The sequence below is a fragment of the Haliaeetus albicilla genome, chromosome 9 (genome assembly GCF_947461875.1).
Source record: "Haliaeetus albicilla chromosome 9, bHalAlb1.1, whole genome shotgun sequence".
Taxonomy (NCBI): Eukaryota; Metazoa; Chordata; class Aves; order Accipitriformes; family Accipitridae; genus Haliaeetus; species Haliaeetus albicilla.
Window position 1 is genome coordinate 9,519,077 of NC_091491.1, and position 19,105 is coordinate 9,538,181.

Genomic DNA, 19,105 nt, shown 5'->3' on the forward strand with positions numbered 1-19,105 from the left:
TTGGGTGCCAGGGCATATAAATCACTGTAATGTAATTAGTGTGTAACGTGATTCTTTTCTGGGCAGTCAGCGTGAGTGTTAAGCATCTGGAGCATTGCTGAGCAATGATCCTCTGTCTCTGCACGGGCACAGACCTGCAGGACCACGGATGCTCTGCAGCAGGCGCAGGGTGATTCTGCAGTCCTGTCTCCAACAACGGCTACTCCCAGTTGTTGCTGAGAGAAAACCCAAACTCCCCTAGATTTTTCCTGAGAAACACCACCCTGTGCAGGTGTAGGATAGTCTACCCCTCAAATTATTTTTATTTATTTTTCTATTTAATCCCTGTTTTTATACCTGGAAGCATGAGATTTTCTGGTTTTTTCCCATATCCTTCCAGAGCTACAGATAGATGCTCTGCATGGATATCCAAATTTTATAATTGTTCAGTTCCTCTCTGCACCCTGCATGATATATGCTGGATATTTTCGCCAAAGATACAGCAATGCAGATCAGGCAGCAGGATACAACTGCAGTATGTATCCCTGGTGCAGACACGGAACAGGAATAAATAGCTGCACTGATGCAGCTGGTCAGAACAAAGGAATTTAAGTATTTAACTAGCTACCACTCAGCACTTCAGAGAGACCTGCAAGCCTAAATAGTTCACCCATTTGTTTACATGACAAGAATCAGGTTATTTAAACAGCTCTAGTAGGATTTTCTTCTCTCCTAAAATTAAAATTAAACATTTAATAAGAAAAAAAATTACTCTTAACACCTTTGATCAGGTGTGGAAACTCTTGCTGAGTAGCAGTGTTGAAAAACATTTCATTTTAAAAGTGGTGGGTACAAACACTAGAAAGAAAATACTCATAGCAGACTAGATAGTGCAAGCCGCAAAAAGAACAATCCCTAGTCCATAGACCTTTTCTGCTGTCTTAAACACGGCACATCTGCAAATTACATTACAGGAAAAATGAGAATAATCCATTTTCAGACTGTCTTCTGCCTCACATCAGGCTTATTTTTAGCCTTTTCTAGAACTAGATATAAAATGATCTCCCAGTTCTCCTATTGCAGCAATTTGAAAGTGTCTGACCTTATTTTTGCTTTGCAGATTCTATTATGTGGGGCAGGGGAAGGACTTGCAGAGTTGTCAACCCTCTTTTTCTCTGATTTTTCTGTGGCAGCAGTTAGAGACAGAAAGGACCCATCAGATGACCTCATGTTGTTGCCAGCAAAGGATAGAGTCCCCTCCATTAAGAGTGTCACAGGTACTAAACTGGCATGCTAGACTGATACAGAGCTTGTTCCATACTGGTAGTTTGCATTACTAAAAAGAATATTTCTTCTATGAAGTATTTTAAGATGTATTGCAAGGGGTTTTTTAAAGAGCTGGACACTTACTTTAGAGAGATGTCTTAGTGCTGCATTGAAGCAGAGTTTGGATTTGAGGATTTCAGGGCCAGCAAGTGGATTTTAACAACTCCCATAAAAGGATATTGGAGGAACAGTCCACTCACTGCTGATACTCAGCTATTTAGGGGGAATAACATGATTGCTTTGTTTGTTTTTTACTTTACAAAAGAACAATAATTAAATATTTCCTACAGTGATAAAAACTCACAATGCTTTTTTAGCCCAGATAAGATGTCCTTGGCCTTTGAAGGCATATGAATTTACAGCAAAAAGCCCAGATTAGGATGCAGAGGATCTGTGATGATGGAAGAAGAGAGGCAAGGAGCGTGTTCTGAATATCAGAGAGTGGCATGATAAAGATGCATAGACTGCAGATGGAATAAGATTAGACTATTAGATAGTTTATATGGAATCAAAGACTTGAGAACATGAAGGGAAGAGGTGGTGAAAATGTAAGTAGTTTTATTACTGGTCGGAAAAGCCTGCTTGTAGAGCTGGGGTTTTTTCTCCCCTGTTTACTAGCTATGTTTGTAACTCCATAAATGGAGCTAGCAAATATAAGAATGTAATGGCTTGGGACTGGCTGAATTTTAAATGCTGGTTTGCTTCTTCATTTGGGAGCTGCTGGTTTCATGCAGATGGAAAATATGGTCTCATAGAAGAAAATACTGATTTATTCCGTTGCTTTAGTCAACCTGCGGATTTCCTGCAGGTTAGGTAGGAAGATGTCAAGGGTCAGTTTGGTTGTTCACAAACATTTTGAGCTCAGTTGTGGTCCTTACACAAAATGCTCATGGCATTTGAAATATGCTGTTCAGGTTAATTGTTGGCAACAGGAGCTTTGCTTAAGTACAGGCAGGATTGAGCCAGCTGGTGTTGGCATAGCTCTGGCTAACTGCAAGCTACAGAAGAGGCTGCAAGCAGAACTTCATGGTTCTCCAAGCCCAACAATTCCCCACATCTACTGACCTTTTGAGGTTAATCTCCTGTGCCACAGAAAAAGGAAAACAATATTCTTAGACTGTTCTTAGCTACTTAAGTGCTGTTTTACAGCAAGAATGGAATTTCTCCATGTGCCTGAAGTTACAGGAAGGCAAAGCTTACTTGTCCAAGAAGAGCACCAGATCAAGAACTGCTTGGAGTCCTACTGCTGTCTTGGCTACTGACTCTCTGCTGCAACCTTCAAGAAGTCAGATGCTGTCCCTAAAATGCTCATCAGCTGTAAAACAGGATTGAAAGCACTTGCCCACAAGGTACAAGGGGCACTTACAAACCATATGCTTACAATGGATTCAATATGTCAGTTTGCATTGTCATTGCAAAGGACAGTTCTTGGCATGGAGGGACTTTATCACACAGGAGGATATTTTAAACTCTCACTAAGATGGTTTCTTTGCTAAGGGTGCCCTGGCACAGATACAAAATCTGATCAGAGTCCACGCAGGTGACTGAAGCACTGTACAGAAGGCAGCCTTCCAAACCAGAAACCCTTTCTGACACAAGGAAGTAGAAAAAATAATGAAAAATTCAGCCCTGCTAGTCTGTTTCCTGAAGCCTGTCATGATCACAGAACATCTTATGAAGGTATTGACTTTTATCAACAGTAGATGACCTCTTCATGTGGAGAAATCTGCAAGGCAGATTTTCAGCAAGCTGTGACTGTAGGTGTGTTAGAGTAATTTACTTGTGGTTGGGTCCTTGGCCTGAATGGCATCTTTTAGTGAAACAGGGACAAAACTGTTGGAGTTTTACTTCCAATGTTTCAATATGGAGTGTCTTAAGTGCTCCGGCTTGGTCATTCCCGAAGTTGCTGCCAGACCAGTACCACATGCCAGACAGGGCTTGCCCAGACTGTTACAGTGGAGCAAAATTCAAGGACTGTTCCCCATACCTGGTAGCTTAGAGGTTGATGAAAAGAGCTGTATAATGAGGCAGTTATTTTGGAAGGTAAGAACTATGTATCTAATCAAGTGGCATCAGGAAGTTCCACAGGATTTTCTGTTTAAAGATTTAATTAGATAATACCTGCTTTTTCTGTCACGTTTTATCCCCTTTCCCATTCAGTCATGCCAAGAAAAAAGCAAGACCCTCCACTTCCTCTTTCCTCCATTATTTGAGTGGACATAAGAGTATGCTGTTAGCCACATCTTCTATGGCACTAAAAATCCCACCACCGTAATTCTGAGCCCATCAATATCTGGCAGAATTATACATACAGGGGCAGACTCAGGCACAACGTTTTGAGGGCTTCAGAGACCCACATCTTCACTAGCTTCAGGAGTCCACATTAGCATACCACTGCAGAGCAGTAAGGCAGACTTATCTCTGGAGTTCATTTCCATCCAAGTCCTTCATACCCTAATGAGCGCTGTTAACCGCTCATCTTCACATCTGTTCTGTTGCAGCTGCCTGGAAAAATAGAAGGAAAGGTTATTGATTTTTTCTTTATGCCAGTTTTCTCCTCTGTCAAGATCTGTGAAAGAGGCAAAATAGAAGCTGACCTATGTTTCCTCCTCTGGAGGCAAATATGCTCAGCACCTAGATTAAATGAACAGATGGAAAATACTAACATAGTCTGCGCAGCTTTAAGGGGCTGTACCGAATAGAGAGAAAAAAATGTATTTGCTGTACATGATTATCATATTCCATTCGCTAAACCCACTGACGTGCAGGAAGAAAAGGGGATTTAAGCCAATTCATTTCTCTAGTGCAGCTGGTGGAGCACCTGTCATCACCAGCACGAAGCTCCCATCGGGCTGTCTCCACGAGAGAGCTGCTGCTCACTACAGACGGATCCACCTTTTCTATCTCCAGAGGGAAGGGCAACTCTATGCCAGTGGCTGCCAGGAGGGCTGCACACAACCAAGTCCTGTTTGAGCCTTGGGTTGGAGTACTTCAGATTTACACAAGCCCCAGGCTTCCTCTCTGGGTAGAAACGAGGGAGCGTGAGCAGGCAGCGGAGCTAAATTAAGCAATGGTTTCCTACTCCAATATAAGCTACTCCTATGCCTGATTCTTTGTTAAATTTTGTTAGCGTTCTGCTTAGTGTCCTTTTCCTTTAGCAAACTGACCTCGGCTTCATCAAACAGACCCTGTTCCTGGGAGGCTGGATGAACCTGTCATGATGCATCAGGAAGCTCAGTGCGCAGACTATTTTTAGCTGTGCCAGTCCTGTCCCTGTACCATGCACTGGGATCTTTCTAGGTTGATGTATGATTATTGCTCACCTTTCATGCATCTTCACTTTCAGTCATTGTTTTCAGCTGCAGCATACTAGGAGCCTTTTAAATCAAAGCACTGAGTTTCTGCAGTAATGTATGATGTTGTTAATTGTGAGTGTCTTGTCCCAAAGTTACTGATTTAACTATCAAAATAGCTTGAGTTCTGCTAAAACAGGACATGTTCTCTGGAAGCAATCCTTGATTTGGCTGTTCTTACACCCTGCTCAGAAGGTAATAGGTTGTACTAAGGTTTAGTGTTCTGCAGCTATTTTTTAGGGAGGAGATGGAGGCACAAGTGCACATAGCAGTTTGTTCAGCATCCTGCGAGAACTCTGTTGTAGAGTGGGGAACCAAAGCCAGCTCCTTCAAACTGCAGGTAAAAATGGCAACTATACATAGTTACTGGAGGACAGTAATGTCTAACATACGTCCTGCACTGCTTGATTAAAAACTCTGTATAATGAAGGGCATAAAAGCTACACACTTGAACTGGAGTCTCCAGCCTGCTGGTTTTGCTCTTTGTGAAGTGTCTGGCAAAACTGGTGCATGTTGGGACCAGTATGTTACGCTCACCAGTGGGGTAGAGAGCCAAGCTAAAAGAGGACTCTGCAGTAGATAAGAGAGCTGACTTTGGCTTCTGCAGTGAGCAAAATAATAAGAGAAAGCACAATAGTCATGGACTTCTTTGATTTGTTTCAGGGGCAGAAATCTTTGCTTGAACTCAGTGCTGACATGCGTGGCCCAGGGGATGTTGTGCATTACTAGATGAAACTTGGTGCATTTAATGGAGTTTCACTGATTCAAAGTCCTCAAGCGAAACGCAACAAAATCCCAGTGAAATGCAGCTATAAATGCCTCTGTGGTGAAATACCAGTGAGACAAGGCAGCAGGGCCTGTGTAGAGTACGAATAAAGTGTGATAATGTGTGAGGGGTGGTTGGTTGTGTTTTTAAGGTGTTTCCTGGTCCTGTGTTTAACCTGTTTGTATTGCTGGCAGGCCAACTGCAAGAAGCTTTATATCCTCTTGAAGCTGACTCTGTGACGGTGTTGACAATGTGCAGTCAGTGATGGAAAATATGAGTGGGATGGTCTGTAAACTTGTGTCCATTTCTCTCCTTTTTTCACTAAAACGTTAATGTGTTTTGGCAATTGGCTTCAGCAAGGATTTATGTAAGGCAATTGATCCCTGCAGTAACAAGATGTTTGATGAGGTGAGCCCAGTATGTGAAACATGCACTTCCCTGACATTTGTCCCTTTCTGAATCACAGTTGGTAAGTTAGGAGGTGGTTATGGTGCAGAGAGGACTTTGCCTGTGCCTGAGCCCACTTGTATGTTCCCCTGCCTCAATGATCTTTCCTCCTTCCATCTGCAGCTACACTTGTCCTCTTGTAAGCGTCAGGGAGACCACAGTGACAGCATTACTTCTACCCTAGGGTTTTAACTTACCTGATGGACCTGAGTTTGTGTGCATTTGGAGATCAAAAGTGGAAGGCTGCCCCAGCTCTCCTACTCCATAACTATTTTGTCAGTTATCTGCAGGAACACAGTGATAACAACAGCATGAGCTAACCTCGTGTGCAACTTACTGGGTTCATTTATCAGTTGATAAAATTCACTCTTACATCTGAAAGTCATACAGGTGTGGAGCTACAAATGATAGTCCTTAGCCTCTGTTTTTCTTGCAGAGGTTCAGACAGCAGCATTAGATTTGAATGCTACTGATGAGTTTCAGTAGCTGGATTTGCAGAGTGCTGCACCTGGCTGGGCTGCTAATCATTGCTGATACACAGGTGTAGTGTGTCATTGGCTCTAACGCTTTGATGCCCCAAAACCCCCCTTTAACTAGCTGCATTTGAAAAAGAGATTTGTTTGTCTTAGATTTAAGGTCATAAAGTCTCATCACCTTTCAAGGATGTCTGTCCATGTAAACATTTAATCACCTAAAATTTCTGATTTCAGTGTGTTCACGAGGCCTTTTGGAAAGGTTTACCTCCCCCCCTGCGCCCCCGCAATGTCTGAGAAAGTTCAGACAGGGAGGAATTTGCTGAAGGGTGCCACTAGTGACTGTTATGCTGGTATCCCTTCCTAAAGCGCCGCTTCAGACAGGCACTTTACAGCATATTGCACAGTACTTCAGAAACACAGAATTCTCTTCAGTGAAATGAAGGAAGGAGAAGGATCCTTAACCACAGGCAGGAGTTGCTGCTAAGTCCAGTGATCTAGCTGCCCCTGTAGCCCCAATACTTTTGTCTGCTGAATGAGCTCCTGCTAGTCAAAAAATGAGTTATTTGCAGGCTAGAAGGACCCCACCGAAGCATTTTATTGTTGGCTGTAAAAGTTAAGTGATGTTAAGTATAGCAGGCTGTAAAAATTAGGGCATTATTTCCTAATATGCTTCTCTGTTACAAAAGCCAGAGCCTGACTTGTTTAGATAGCAAGAAAACAGGGCTTTCAGAAAGCTGTAGGATATTGAAATATGTGTGTTGTTTAAGTTACATATGAAACTTAACATTAAACGGTGTTGCCAGCATTCACAAAAGCTTTATATAAGCACAGCCTTTCTCCTGGAGTCTTGTGCATGATGCTGCTGCACATACATACTAAAGTGTGTTCTCTTTCTTGATGTCCTGTTGCTTGAGTTTGAGCTCATGAACAGAGATGACATTCATGGAGCTCAAACGTTCAGTAGCCTATAGGTTATGGAAAGTCAGTGGGGGACATAGCCCACCACTGCTTCTCACAACTTCACCCTGAATTGTTGGAGCAGATGGAGCTGCAGGTGAGAAGGGAGGTGTGGGTTTTATTCTTGCTGGCACAGGGTGGAGCAGAGCATTCTTGGAGTGGATGTGGGCAGCAAAAACTCTTTCAAAAGGCCTCACAGGGCCCAGATTGTGCCAGGAACTGTACAGCAGTGCTGGCTGTATTACAAACGGTAATCTCCATTATCTCTTGGCTTGGTGACCAGCTAGACTGAAAGGGACAGAGCATTTTCAGAATAATCTCTGCACAGTTCTTGAAACAAAGTAGAGTATAGCTGACCTGTAAACGATCCTGGCCACTCATCTGTTATCTTAAATTCATCTTCTTTTTCTTATGCAGTTCTCTAACCAGCTGAGGTGCTGTGAAATTAGATCCATTTTACATAGTATAAATATTTAACAGCTCCAGAACATGTAGTTTAATATTAAACAGACAGTCTTATAAATACTTCAGAATTATAGATGCTGTCACACTACATAGAAATGGTTTGATAGGATCTAGGAGAAATATTTGGGTTTGACAGGAGAGGAAATGATGGGGTTAGAAGGAGTCAGCCACATTTTTAACTGCTGGAGGAGCCCATAAAAACAACCAAAAAAGTTGTACAGCTTCTGTTCTTGAAAGGCAATTTGGGTAAGTTTCCTCCCCCTCAGGAAACAACAGAGTGGTTCCCACCCCGCTCTCTTCAAGGAATGAAAACATTCACAATCTTGAAAAAACACTGCAGAGAAAATAGAACAATTCAGGAACCAATGTTTAGTCAGCAGATATCACCAAATCGGAAGCGACAATCTATTCAGGGCGGGATTATCGTTATTAGAAAGGCAAGTGGGACTTAAACAGGGATTTAGATGCTCTTGAGCCTTGTTAGCTTAAGTCCATGTACTACATTTTACTCCCTAAGGGAATCTAAAATTTAGTATTACTCATTTTGCTTAAAAAAAAGAAACAAAAATTGACAGCTGACCTGCTGCCACCTGTAAGCTGAGCCTCATTGAAATCAGGTGGTGCATAAGCCAGGGACCCCTGTCTACAACACAGTGCTCAGAGAGAATGAAGACTGCACTGTTGGAAAATTGGGAGAATATTTCCGTTCCCTCTTCCGCCTACTAGCTTCCTATATGATCCCTGAAAGTCACTTCTCTCCCCAGCAGGTTCTCAAGTCATGTGGGGTCTAATTTCCCGTGAAATCTTCTCAATGCATTTCAGGATTAGCCCCTCTAGGCCTCTGTTCCTGTCTGTAAAACAGAGATAAAGCAGAAGTTGAGAGAAATGTGTTAAAATGCAAAGAACAAGTAACTCTCATGACTTAGGGACACCAGAAGTACTTACGTGGGAGGTACATTTTATCCCATAGGAGGCTGAACTATAAGTAATATAAGAAGGAAGGTTGTGTGTGTATTTACAGTTCATCTGTCAGCAATGCAGGTGTGCTAAAGAGAAAGTAATGGCAAAACTTAACTTTTTCTGTATATTTTCTGTATCTTGTAAAAATGTGGAATGAATTACATGTTAAGGGGCGTGACTTTCAAACAATATTACGGCACATTCAAACATCAGGACTTTCAGTATTCTGTGATAGCTTCATAACATCTGATAGTTTACTTCCTACTTCTGAAGTTGACCGTAGCATTACAAGGTAATACATTTTCTCTCTCTGATGTATTCCAATAGTTAAAGCACAGTTACAATGTACAATACAACGTAATGTCCAATGCAGTAGGGTTACCAAGAATGATAACTCTACAAAGAAACTCGGATCAGCTCCTGCATCAAAAATATTTCAGTTTATAGCCTGGAAAGGTAGAGAAGGCGCAGAGGCTTCTATGCATCTTAGAGATAAATTTTCTGTGAGGTTGGTGTGAAGTTAAGAGCTGTTGGCTGAACTGGGCCGATTCCTGATGCAGAGATTTCTTGGAAGGTGTCCCCTAACCACCGCTTAATTTTTATCCTGGAACACGTGTCTGAATCCAGCATCACACCTTTTCAGCAAAGAAGAGTGTCCTGGGTCAGGTATGAAGTCTGGTGAAGAGCCACAGATGAGTTTTAATGAATTTCCAAAGGAAAATGATATTTCACTGCGAAGTTCTTACCTGCTAGGACCTCAGGCAGTGATGGTTTCTGTGATCTTCCCTGTAAACCTGCCCAAGTTTTTCACCGATTCAGAAAGAAGCTGTGCTTTTGCATGTGATGGCAAAATCCTGCTGCAATCCTTTAAGGTATAAAATGCTGCTGTTTCAGTTTATCTATCTGTTATTTTAAGTTAGCACAGCCAAATGGTATGAGAAGACTCTTGCTTTGTGACTCAGATTTATTCTCCTATTGGCCAAGTACAGCCAGAGTGCATTTGGGTAAAAGCACTCAAATGTGGCATCAAGCCAGGTCCTTAGGTGAGGTGGCGGTTCTCCAGTGTCGATATAAGAATCCAGGAGTTCTCACTGAGGTCAGGGGAGCATCTGAGATAGAAAGCAAGTCCCAGAGTCAGAGGGTGACTTGTCTTCCTTACAGTCCACACAGGGGCCCTGCTGCGCTGAACACTATCACAGGAGCTTGCTCCTGTCCCTACGTAACCACTGTCTGGGAAGGCATGAACACTGTGGGAGAGGAGAGGATCTGCTGCAGCAGGAGAGCTATTGACGAGGAAGGCTGACTTGCACAGGGCACATACTGCAGTGAGGAAGAGCAGGGCTAAGGGATGAACTTTGTAAAACTATTGCTGTCTTTTCCCTGGGTACCCCACAGAGCAAACAGGAACTGTTCCCCTCGCTGCCCTCGGTAGCAGGAGGTACAGGACAGCACGTTGCCAAGAACAGCTTCTGCCTGGTGACACTGCAGTCCCCACTGGACTCCATCCATCACTTGGGAGCAGTTGTCTGGAACAGCAGCAGGTCTTCAGGAGCTGAAAAGTGAAAGACAGTTCCTTTTTTTCTTAATTTAATTTTTATCAGTGGTGACTGTTTACATTTATGCTGTCAGTCTGAAGGACACCATTCAACAGCCACTGTATAAACAGTCTTGTCACTGGCTTAGGGAAACAATTGCTACATCTGAATGCCTCTGGGACCTTCCCAAATCCTTGTCAATTAGTGTCAGTAACGTTACTTGGCATGTTCCAGCAATTGTCAGAACTGCTATCAGACACCACTGTGTGAAAGGGTTTCACTTTGTACCATCATGCAGGACAGTTATTAATGTCCTATCTCTTTAGAAACTGTGGAGCAACAGGAACCTGGATTTAATAGGCTGGTATGTTTTTAGGAGCCTGTTTCTTTGCTAATTGCAGCTCTCACGTGTCACTTTTGTTTTCCCTTCACCAGGGTGAATCAACTTGTGATGCCACCGGCCTCTGTGAAAGTCTGAGTCGGTGAGTGACCCAAACTAGCAATTGGTTTCAAGCTACCCATCTGCTCCAAAACCCCTGTCAACCCATTTCTTTTCTTATAAATTGGAAAGAAGTTAACCTTAGACAGCCATGGTCTGTACCTTTGCTACCCTCAACCCAAATCAGAGCAAATCAAGAACAGGGAAACCAGGGGTCAACTCAAGTGGCCTTTGTTGTGCTGAGTTGCTTCCAGAAACCTGGTGCTCCCTTCTTTAAGCAGGTAAGACCATGCAACCCCTATTGACTTGACCAGCAGCCTGTGTGATTGTCCGAGGCCAGAACTTAGAACACAGCTTGCATTCCTGAAACCTGCTGCTGCATTGCTCTTGGTCCAACATCTGCTTGCTATCAAATGACCATTCCTAGCATATTCCAAATTTTCTGCAGAAAAATGTTTTCTGGCAGCGCATGAACTTGCATGTTGTTGCTGGGACTGTCCCCACTGCAACCCTTGATTGAGGGTGACAGAGCTGAGGCCTCGGCAGCGAGCCAGAGGGAGAGTCCCACTCCCGCTGCCCTTTCTTCTCCCTTGTGTTCACGCTATTCTTATCACTCACCAACAGTCACAGCACTGCAGCTCAGAGCTGCAACAATTGATAAACACTTCCCAGCATTTTACTGTAGCCAAAATTAATTAAAGCAAGTTTTTGAAGAGGAGATTTCTTTCCCATAAATTAAATGCATTGAAAGACTAATCATAAAATCAGAACTCAATAACACACTTAAGAATGGTCTTTCAGGGAAAAGATTTAATACAATCTCTAGTACAGCAGATGTGTTATTTCCACAGAGGGGAGTATATTCTGGTGTAGGCTAAGGATACGACAGGCCTGCCTGTACCTTGCAGTCTCTGGGCTGGATGTGGACTCAACACGTTGTTATTATTTATCAGTAGCTTTTAGACAAAGGGGTTTTTTTTAAAAAAAAAGCCTCAAAATATCTGGGAGGAAATCCTGGGTGGTGTTGCTGAGACTTGCCTTATAAAACACTGAACACTTGGGGCCTGTGCACACCTAGGTTTTTCACTGTATTTTCTTCTCTTTTGGTCCAGTTTCATACAGGTTGAGAGAAATCAGGCCATTGTTATAGGTAATTTTTCTATAACCCACCACCCACTGATTTTTAAGGTCAGGGCAATTTCCTGCATAACATGGAGCACAGAACCTCTCACAGGAAATCCTGCCACCAGAGAACTGGTTGTCCTTTCCACTTAATCTAGAAAAGTTGCTGGCCGCTTAGGCACACCACAGCATCCATAGGTTCTATTTCACCAGTCAAAAGATGTGCTGATGTTGCTCTTTAAAGCAAGCGTATGCCACCAGCATGCTGAGAGAAAGCCAGCCTCTGCTCTACCTTGTTAGCAGCAAGAGTGATAGCTGAGCTCTGCTGTTGGGGATGTGCATGCTGGACTGACGGCCTGAACTGGGCTCTCTAAAGGACAGCAGTTTGGAAAATGACAATTTTAAGGCAAGAGGCAGTCCCTGTTTTCTTTAGTAAACTGATGGGGTTAAAAACAGTCTCGCAAAAATTAACTGTGTTATCTGCTGAGCTGTTTAAACCCACATCACGAACAGTTGTACCTACACAACTGACATAAACAAGACATGGTCGATGCCCTCATATCACCTCCTTGAGCAGATTGTGCCTGGATGACAGTGTATTTGTGTTTCCCATTCCAAAAGTCTACAGTACATCCCCAAGTGCTGTCTCCACACTGGTCAAGGTTTGCTAGCCTCCAACTTAGATGGAGGCAAGGGGTCTCTTAGCTGGCCTCTGCCACAAAGCTGGGGTGCATGTGTTCACCATTACCAATCCATTCCTGTGGCTGCCTCATTAACCACCTTCTCTTCCCCGTTTGCAGTTGCCAGTGAAGGAAACGACATGTGGACTCCCGCTCCCACCACCACTACCCCAATCTCAAGCTTGAAGCCCTTCTGTACTGGAAACTGGTGGATCCTTCAGCTCCACACCACCCTGGAAGGGTTATCCAGCACCAAGTCAATCACACCACTCCAGCCTGCGAGGTCAGGCACCAGGAGATGAGCAGGGGAGCCTGGAACACAAGAACTTCTTGAGCATAAGGACATTCACAGGTTTCTCTGAGCATCGAAAGCAACTGTCCACTGGACCCAAAATGTGCTACCCAAGTGAGTGACTGTAGATTGTGTATATGGTTTTAGTTGTAGCCAACAAAGTCCGCATCGTTTATAGGGCAATTTAAGTCCTACTGAATGCTGCTGTTCCGTCAGCACTCCCACACCCACAGACTGCACTAGTTGGGGACCTATTCTGTACATCACCTTTTCTTTAACACTGAAGGCTCAATTCAGATTATTATTTTTTATTTAAATATGTCATAAGATGCTTTATCTCTGCTGAAGACATTAGATGACAGATATATATATATATATATTTAGATAAACAGTTTTTATTTAAACATTTAAAATCTGGAGCTGCCTGTGCAACCATACCAGACATGAATAACGTCCACAACTCTCCTCATCTCAGTGCCCTGGTATCAGGTCCTGCAAGGGCACCGTAGGAAGACTTCCAGTGGATGACTTACCTGTCACCTGAGGCTGAGCAATGGGACAGAGGAGAGAGTTTCACTGCACTGGGTATGCTGGTGGTTGTTACAGAAAGGCTCAGAAGAACTTTGGACAGAAATACCTAGGGGCTCTAGAGTTTGCTCAATATGCTAAATTCAGCCTTGCCTAGGAGGTTCACAGGTTTTTAAAATACCAAAATCCATCTGGCTGAATTGCTTTACCTAGGGCCCGGTAGTGCAATACTGCTGTGCCAGTGACATCATGCTTTGTTTACATGCATATCATATTCCATGTATTGTCAATGCTAATTCTCCCTCTGTCAGTGTTTTCAAAGCAGGTGGCTGATACTCTACCGTAGCTGTTTCCTTTGGAACAATGCTTAGGTTTAATGCATGCCCAACCTCATGCACGGTCCCAGACTACTTTTACTGGGCTGTCACTTTTATCTTTATGAAGACGCATTTGAGATCTTTAATGTACAAGGCCAGTGTCTGAACTGTGTTAGTCTCAAAGGCAGAAGTGTGTGTCTGTAAAGCAGAGTACCATTTCACTAGAGTCTTGTTTCCTGCACTTGGCCTCCAGAAGCCAAATTTATGCTTTGTCAGCTTGACGCTGTGACAGTGTGGGGAAGGCAGGCAAGCACAGGTCCTGAAGAAAGAGTCAGGCTTCCAGAGAATGGGCGTTGGTTCAGTGAACTCCCCACTCCCTTTTTCCCATTTAGATGTCTTCCGCAGTTTAGATACTCCCCTCCAGTATAGCACGCATCTTGAATAGGTTGATGCACCTCACTCTTGTGCTTATGTTTAACAAGTGACTGCAGTTGGGCTGCAAGTAGGACTGAATCAGCAAAGGAAATGCCAAACCGGGACTGGATATGAGCTAAGACTGAAAGCTGGCTGTCCTGATTGTGGCGTAAGTTTGTTCAGAGACACAGGAACCTACTGTTAGTAGATCTGGGGTTTATCTCCCATTTGCTTCCAGGATGTGCTAGGACCTGCAGTACAGCATTGTAGTAGAGATGGTTGGTAATTCCAGGAACCAGCGAACTGGTTAGTACTCACCACATAGCCAGTCTCTGCCCAGGCAGATGGGTTCTGAGGGTGACTCCTATAACAATGTGAGCTGCTTCTCCTCATCAAACTCCACAGGACTCTTCTGCAAAGGTTGCTCTGTCACTTAAAATACCTTAAAAATAGCTTTAAGACTTGGCTAAACAACAAGAGCCAGAAGTTTTCCTTGAGTGCCTGGGCATCCTCTGGAGAACAACAAGCGGGTGCTAGAAATAATAAAGCAAAGCAAATCCAAAACAATGCTTCATTTCCCACCTCATGCCACTATTTACATTCATAGGGGAAATACCACCTCTGTAGTCTATGAGCCAAACATTTGGCTTTAAAGGCACATGAACTTCTGATTCCCATTAAGAAATTCCTTGTTAAGCTGTTTAAAAAGAAACAAAAAGCAACCCACCAATCAGTCATTTCATCTCAGAGACCAAAGAAGATTAGCCCCATTTCCTAAATTGCTTTTCTGATAGGCTCTCTCTGTTGTAGCATTTACTGTCAACAAAATGAAGCATTCCTGCTAAAGTTCAGAGATGAGGAATTGTCCTTAAACTTAATTCTCAGGAGTCAACAATGGAAAGGGAACTTAAGTGTTTTGAAATTTCACTAGCTCTCCTTGTTCCTGACATGCCACAATCCTTGTTAGAGAAGCACAGCGCTGTTACAGGTGGCCAGCTTTATCTTCTGTGTGAATGAAGGAAATTGCTGTGGCTTCCTTTTTAACGAGGGAAGAGGAAAGGAAAGGGAGCAAGCAAGGGAGTGAGAATTGAGTCCTACCTGTAGCAGTTCCACACCAAGGGATCCCTGAGTCACGTTCCAGGCTAAGAGAGGGAAGCCAAAGCAGCAGCTATGACAGCTCAGAGGAGATAAACAGAAAGGAAACTCAGCCTTTCCACCTCCTGCGGACGCTGCTGCTCCTTTACATGTTGATGACCCGTATTTGAACGGCCAGAAGCTGAAAGGCTGCGTTTCTTCTTGCGTGTTTCTTGGTTTAGCTGTGAAGAATTGTTCAGTTAGCGCTTCTATAAAGGTATTTGGTCTATTAGAGGGAAACCAGTCCATAGATTAAGGCAATAACAGGTACATCAAGTCTGGACATGAAACATACGTATTACCGAACAGAAACTGGACCTATGTTGCCATATAAGCCCCTTCCCTGGATTCTAACATTCTAACATTCCTGTCCCAGGACATCAGCCCATTTCTGTCAGTACGTGACTTGGGGAAAGTCACTGCCTAGCCTCAGTTTCTTTATGTGCACTGCTGAGATGCTGTATAAACAAGCAATGCTGTGTTTCTGTACTCTAGTAGAGGTCAGAAGTTACCCATTATTAAAAAAAAAAGACTTACAATGTTGTGTTATACTGGTGCTGAACTCTGGACTTAGCAAGCAATATTGTGCTGGTTTCCCCTATGACTCTATTTTATGTAGGTATATGTGTAACCAGGCTTGGAAGCTGTTAGGGCCATTTGGTTGTTGACTTTGTGGAGCAGTGGAACAATTTTTGGTATACACATAGGAAGTGTTTCTGGAATGAGACTAGAAGTCTAGACTGAATGCATATTACTTATATCCAAGATGAGTAAGAACTCTCATTAAAGTTAGTATTTCTGTTTTTATAAAGAAAGGCTGTTAATAGGAAAAGAGAATTAGCTTTTAATAAAGAATCCATGTATTTTAGTATCCATCACACCAAGTGGAGCAAGATTCCAGCCTGTCACTTAAATAAGTAGTTGTTCAGGTCATCAAGGTTATGTTTGTGGTTCTAAACTTTGACACAAAATTAAATAGTCCCAGTAAGGATAGAAATACCTTTAAAAGCCACCGATCTCAGCACATACACATCTCCTCAGGACAGGGAGCCAAGCCGAGGGGAAAGGGCTCCAGGTTATCGGCTGGTGCTGCTGTGTCTTGCCCCCACTCCCTCGTACCTGCTGCCTCACCCTGTTCCTCAGGGCTGCAACTGGTCCTTCCCCAGTGCTCTGCCCACATTCCCCACCTCTGCCCGAGGGCAAACTGTCTCAGATGGTTTGCTGAAAGGTGCAGGCTCCTTCCAATCTCCCCACTCTCTGTGGGACCCACAATGTTAGATGCAGCCTTGCTGCATTCATCAGGGTCCGTGCAGGGTGTCCAGAGTGCACCAGGGAGGGTCCGGGATGCCCCTCAGTTAATCACAAGGGCTTTCTTCTACTCCACTCCATAACTTTTTTTTTTTAAGCAATCATTAACTCCCTCCACAGCTAATACTGCATTTGCACCAATGCACCCACTACAGAAGCAATTAGGTGGCTTGTACAGAGGAACAGAGGTGATGGGAACTCCACAGAGAGGCACGAAAATTACCCAAAAAGCAGCAAGCTGCCAACCCGAGTAACTACAATGCCTCCTGCTGCTGTCACTCAGAGCTAGAATCTGGGTGAACCCAAGAGCCTTTCCCCTTTTCTAGACTAGCTAAGAGAGAACCTCAGGGTGACTAAATCCTAAAAATGAATGGCTGTAACTCCGGAAAGCAGAGCTCCTCTCTGCACCCTCCAACCTAATTGTTTTCTTCTCCATTTGCTTTATTGTTTGGTAAACCAGCACTTACAATCACTTTTACTACATGATGTACGGGAGTATTAGTATATATTCTTGTTATACAAGGAAGGAATATAAAATAGTTTTCTGATTTCTTTCAGAAGCAAATGACTATTTTATTTTTTAAGAGCAACTGATTGTGAATCTCAGAGTATAAAAAAAAGATAAATAAGCCAAATATATACCTTTATGTAAATTAAGAAATAAAAGTATTTAAAACATACCTCCTGGCTCCCTTTCTTGTGTCACCTCGTGCTCTGGCTGCACACTCCTGCAGTTGCTGTCTGCAGGGCTGGTCCCTGGGACAAGGCTGCCCCAAGTTCCACCAGCCACACAGCTCCTGCCAACACTTTGATGTGGATGGCAATGAACCTACCTGGGCACCAGTCTGCCTGGAGCTTGTTTAAAAAGTAACACCACAAGCTAGGAAAGTCAGAGGGAGCAGAGGGGTGCTGGGTGACAGCCGTCTTTTCCCTCTGAGCTGGCTGCTGGGATCCAGCTGAGGATGAGAGCGGGGGGAAGGAGCCAGTGGTGGGCACAGAGGCAGGGTCCTGCTTCATCCCCTTCTAGACCCCTCACTGCACAGCACAAGTCAGAGCTAAAAGACGTGGCTGATCTGACCGACAAAAATGGCTGATGTGGTGGTAGCTGTGGGTCCGGTGCTCGGGAAGACGGGCAGGAAGAAGGCCAGGAAATTAATTCCCAAGTGGTAGCCATGGTTGACACCAAGGCTGCCCTTCTCCAGGGACCCTGCACCAGCCACGCCTGCCAGCTTCACAGGATGGTGGCATCTCACTTGTGGGCAAAAGGAGCGAAGAGGCTGGTTCTGCTGCTGCAGGAGCACCGGAGCCCACCTGTCCTCCTGCCTTGGTCTGCAGTGGCAGCACAGACAAGATGTGTTTGAGTGTCCCCTTACCAGCCATGGAGGAGACCTCACCTACAGTGCCCTGCAGCAACTCCCTTCAGTGTTCTTGTCCTTCAGCACAGCGCAAGTGTCCAGGCCAGGACACCCCTGCAAGCAAAGGATTTGTCGCTTAAACAATTAACCCTGATCACCTTTTGGTAGTGCATCTCAGGGCTTTCAGCTTAATCATACTGTGTAAATGACTTGAATAAGCATAATTTTATAAATTCTGATGTTCCGGCAGCTAAGCTTTGCAGCTCAGCAGCTTTAGCATCCATCAACCAACAACTGCTAACATGACTGTACTGTTCACTTTTTTTTTTTTTGATCATGGACATACACATGCGCATGTGCACACACTCTTCCAGCCCCGACAGCCCCCTTTCATAAATCCTCCCCCCACTGTTTCTGTAGAGCACTTACCAAGGCCAAGATGAAAGCCTCGCTGCACAGGGTGACTACTATGTCCATCTCGAACACATGCTGACATCAGAGCTGCACATCACTTTGTGAAGCCGGAGCTGGCTTGCACAAGCTGATGCGATTTATGCTGTAGGTGTCCTGGTCTGACTGCTGGTGCATTTACCACGATTGTACAAAGAGGTCCTGACTGCATGGCAATCTCTCTTCCACTCCTGATCAAGTCCAACACACTGCAACCATCTCCTAGTGTCCCTGGCAAAATCTCTGTGTGACACGTAGTATATTACTTCAGAAATAAAACATTAAAAAGTGCTAGCATTTGAAAATAGGCATAAAAGGACACAATGTCTACCTCACTAGCAGTCGATTCAGCCTTCTCTGTGGCTCTATGTGATGACCAATGGATGCAAGTCAGGAGCAAATACCTGTGGCCAGGCTTTCTCCTGCCAAGAAGAACCATAATGTTTGCTGGGTGCTGGGGGCAGAGGTTCCATGTGGCTGGGCAGCCCGGGGACACCCCTCACAGCACAGCCAGTCTGTCAGGAGAGTCAGTGTCCCAGTTCAAACCAGCACCAAGCAACCGGGAGTGGCCTGCCACCCCCAGCACATGCTGCTGGCCTCCAGCTGAACAGTGAACTGGCTGGTTTCTCTAGTCTTGCAGCACAAAGCAGAACACTACAAACCCTGTAAACACCCTGGGTTGAGACAATTCATGTAACCTTAGGGCTTCTGATGATAAGGAATTACTCCTTTAAGAGACAGCAGAGAAATGTTGCCATTAAGCCTTGCTTCCACTGTGATTTGGGGAGGACAGGTTGTCCTT

At 44.1% G+C, this 19,105-nt stretch overlaps 1 protein-coding gene across 2 annotated transcripts in view; it reads left to right on the forward strand.

Moving 5' to 3' along the window:
• The window catches only part of LOC104314634 (SPNS lysolipid transporter 2, sphingosine-1-phosphate), a 141,782-nt gene extending 124,604 nt beyond the window's left edge, over positions 1–17,178 (forward strand). For both annotated transcript variants that reach the window (XR_011326093.1, XM_069791467.1), the window contains 2 exons: positions 10,700–10,746; positions 12,626–17,178. Coding sequence is in view for 1 of the 2 variants with exons in the window: in XM_069791467.1 (XP_069647568.1) it covers positions 10,700–10,742 (43 nt within the window). In the remaining variant the exon portion in view is untranslated. The remainder of the gene's footprint in view (positions 1–10,699; positions 10,747–12,625) is intronic.
• The last annotated feature ends 1,927 nt before the right edge of the window (positions 17,179–19,105 follow it).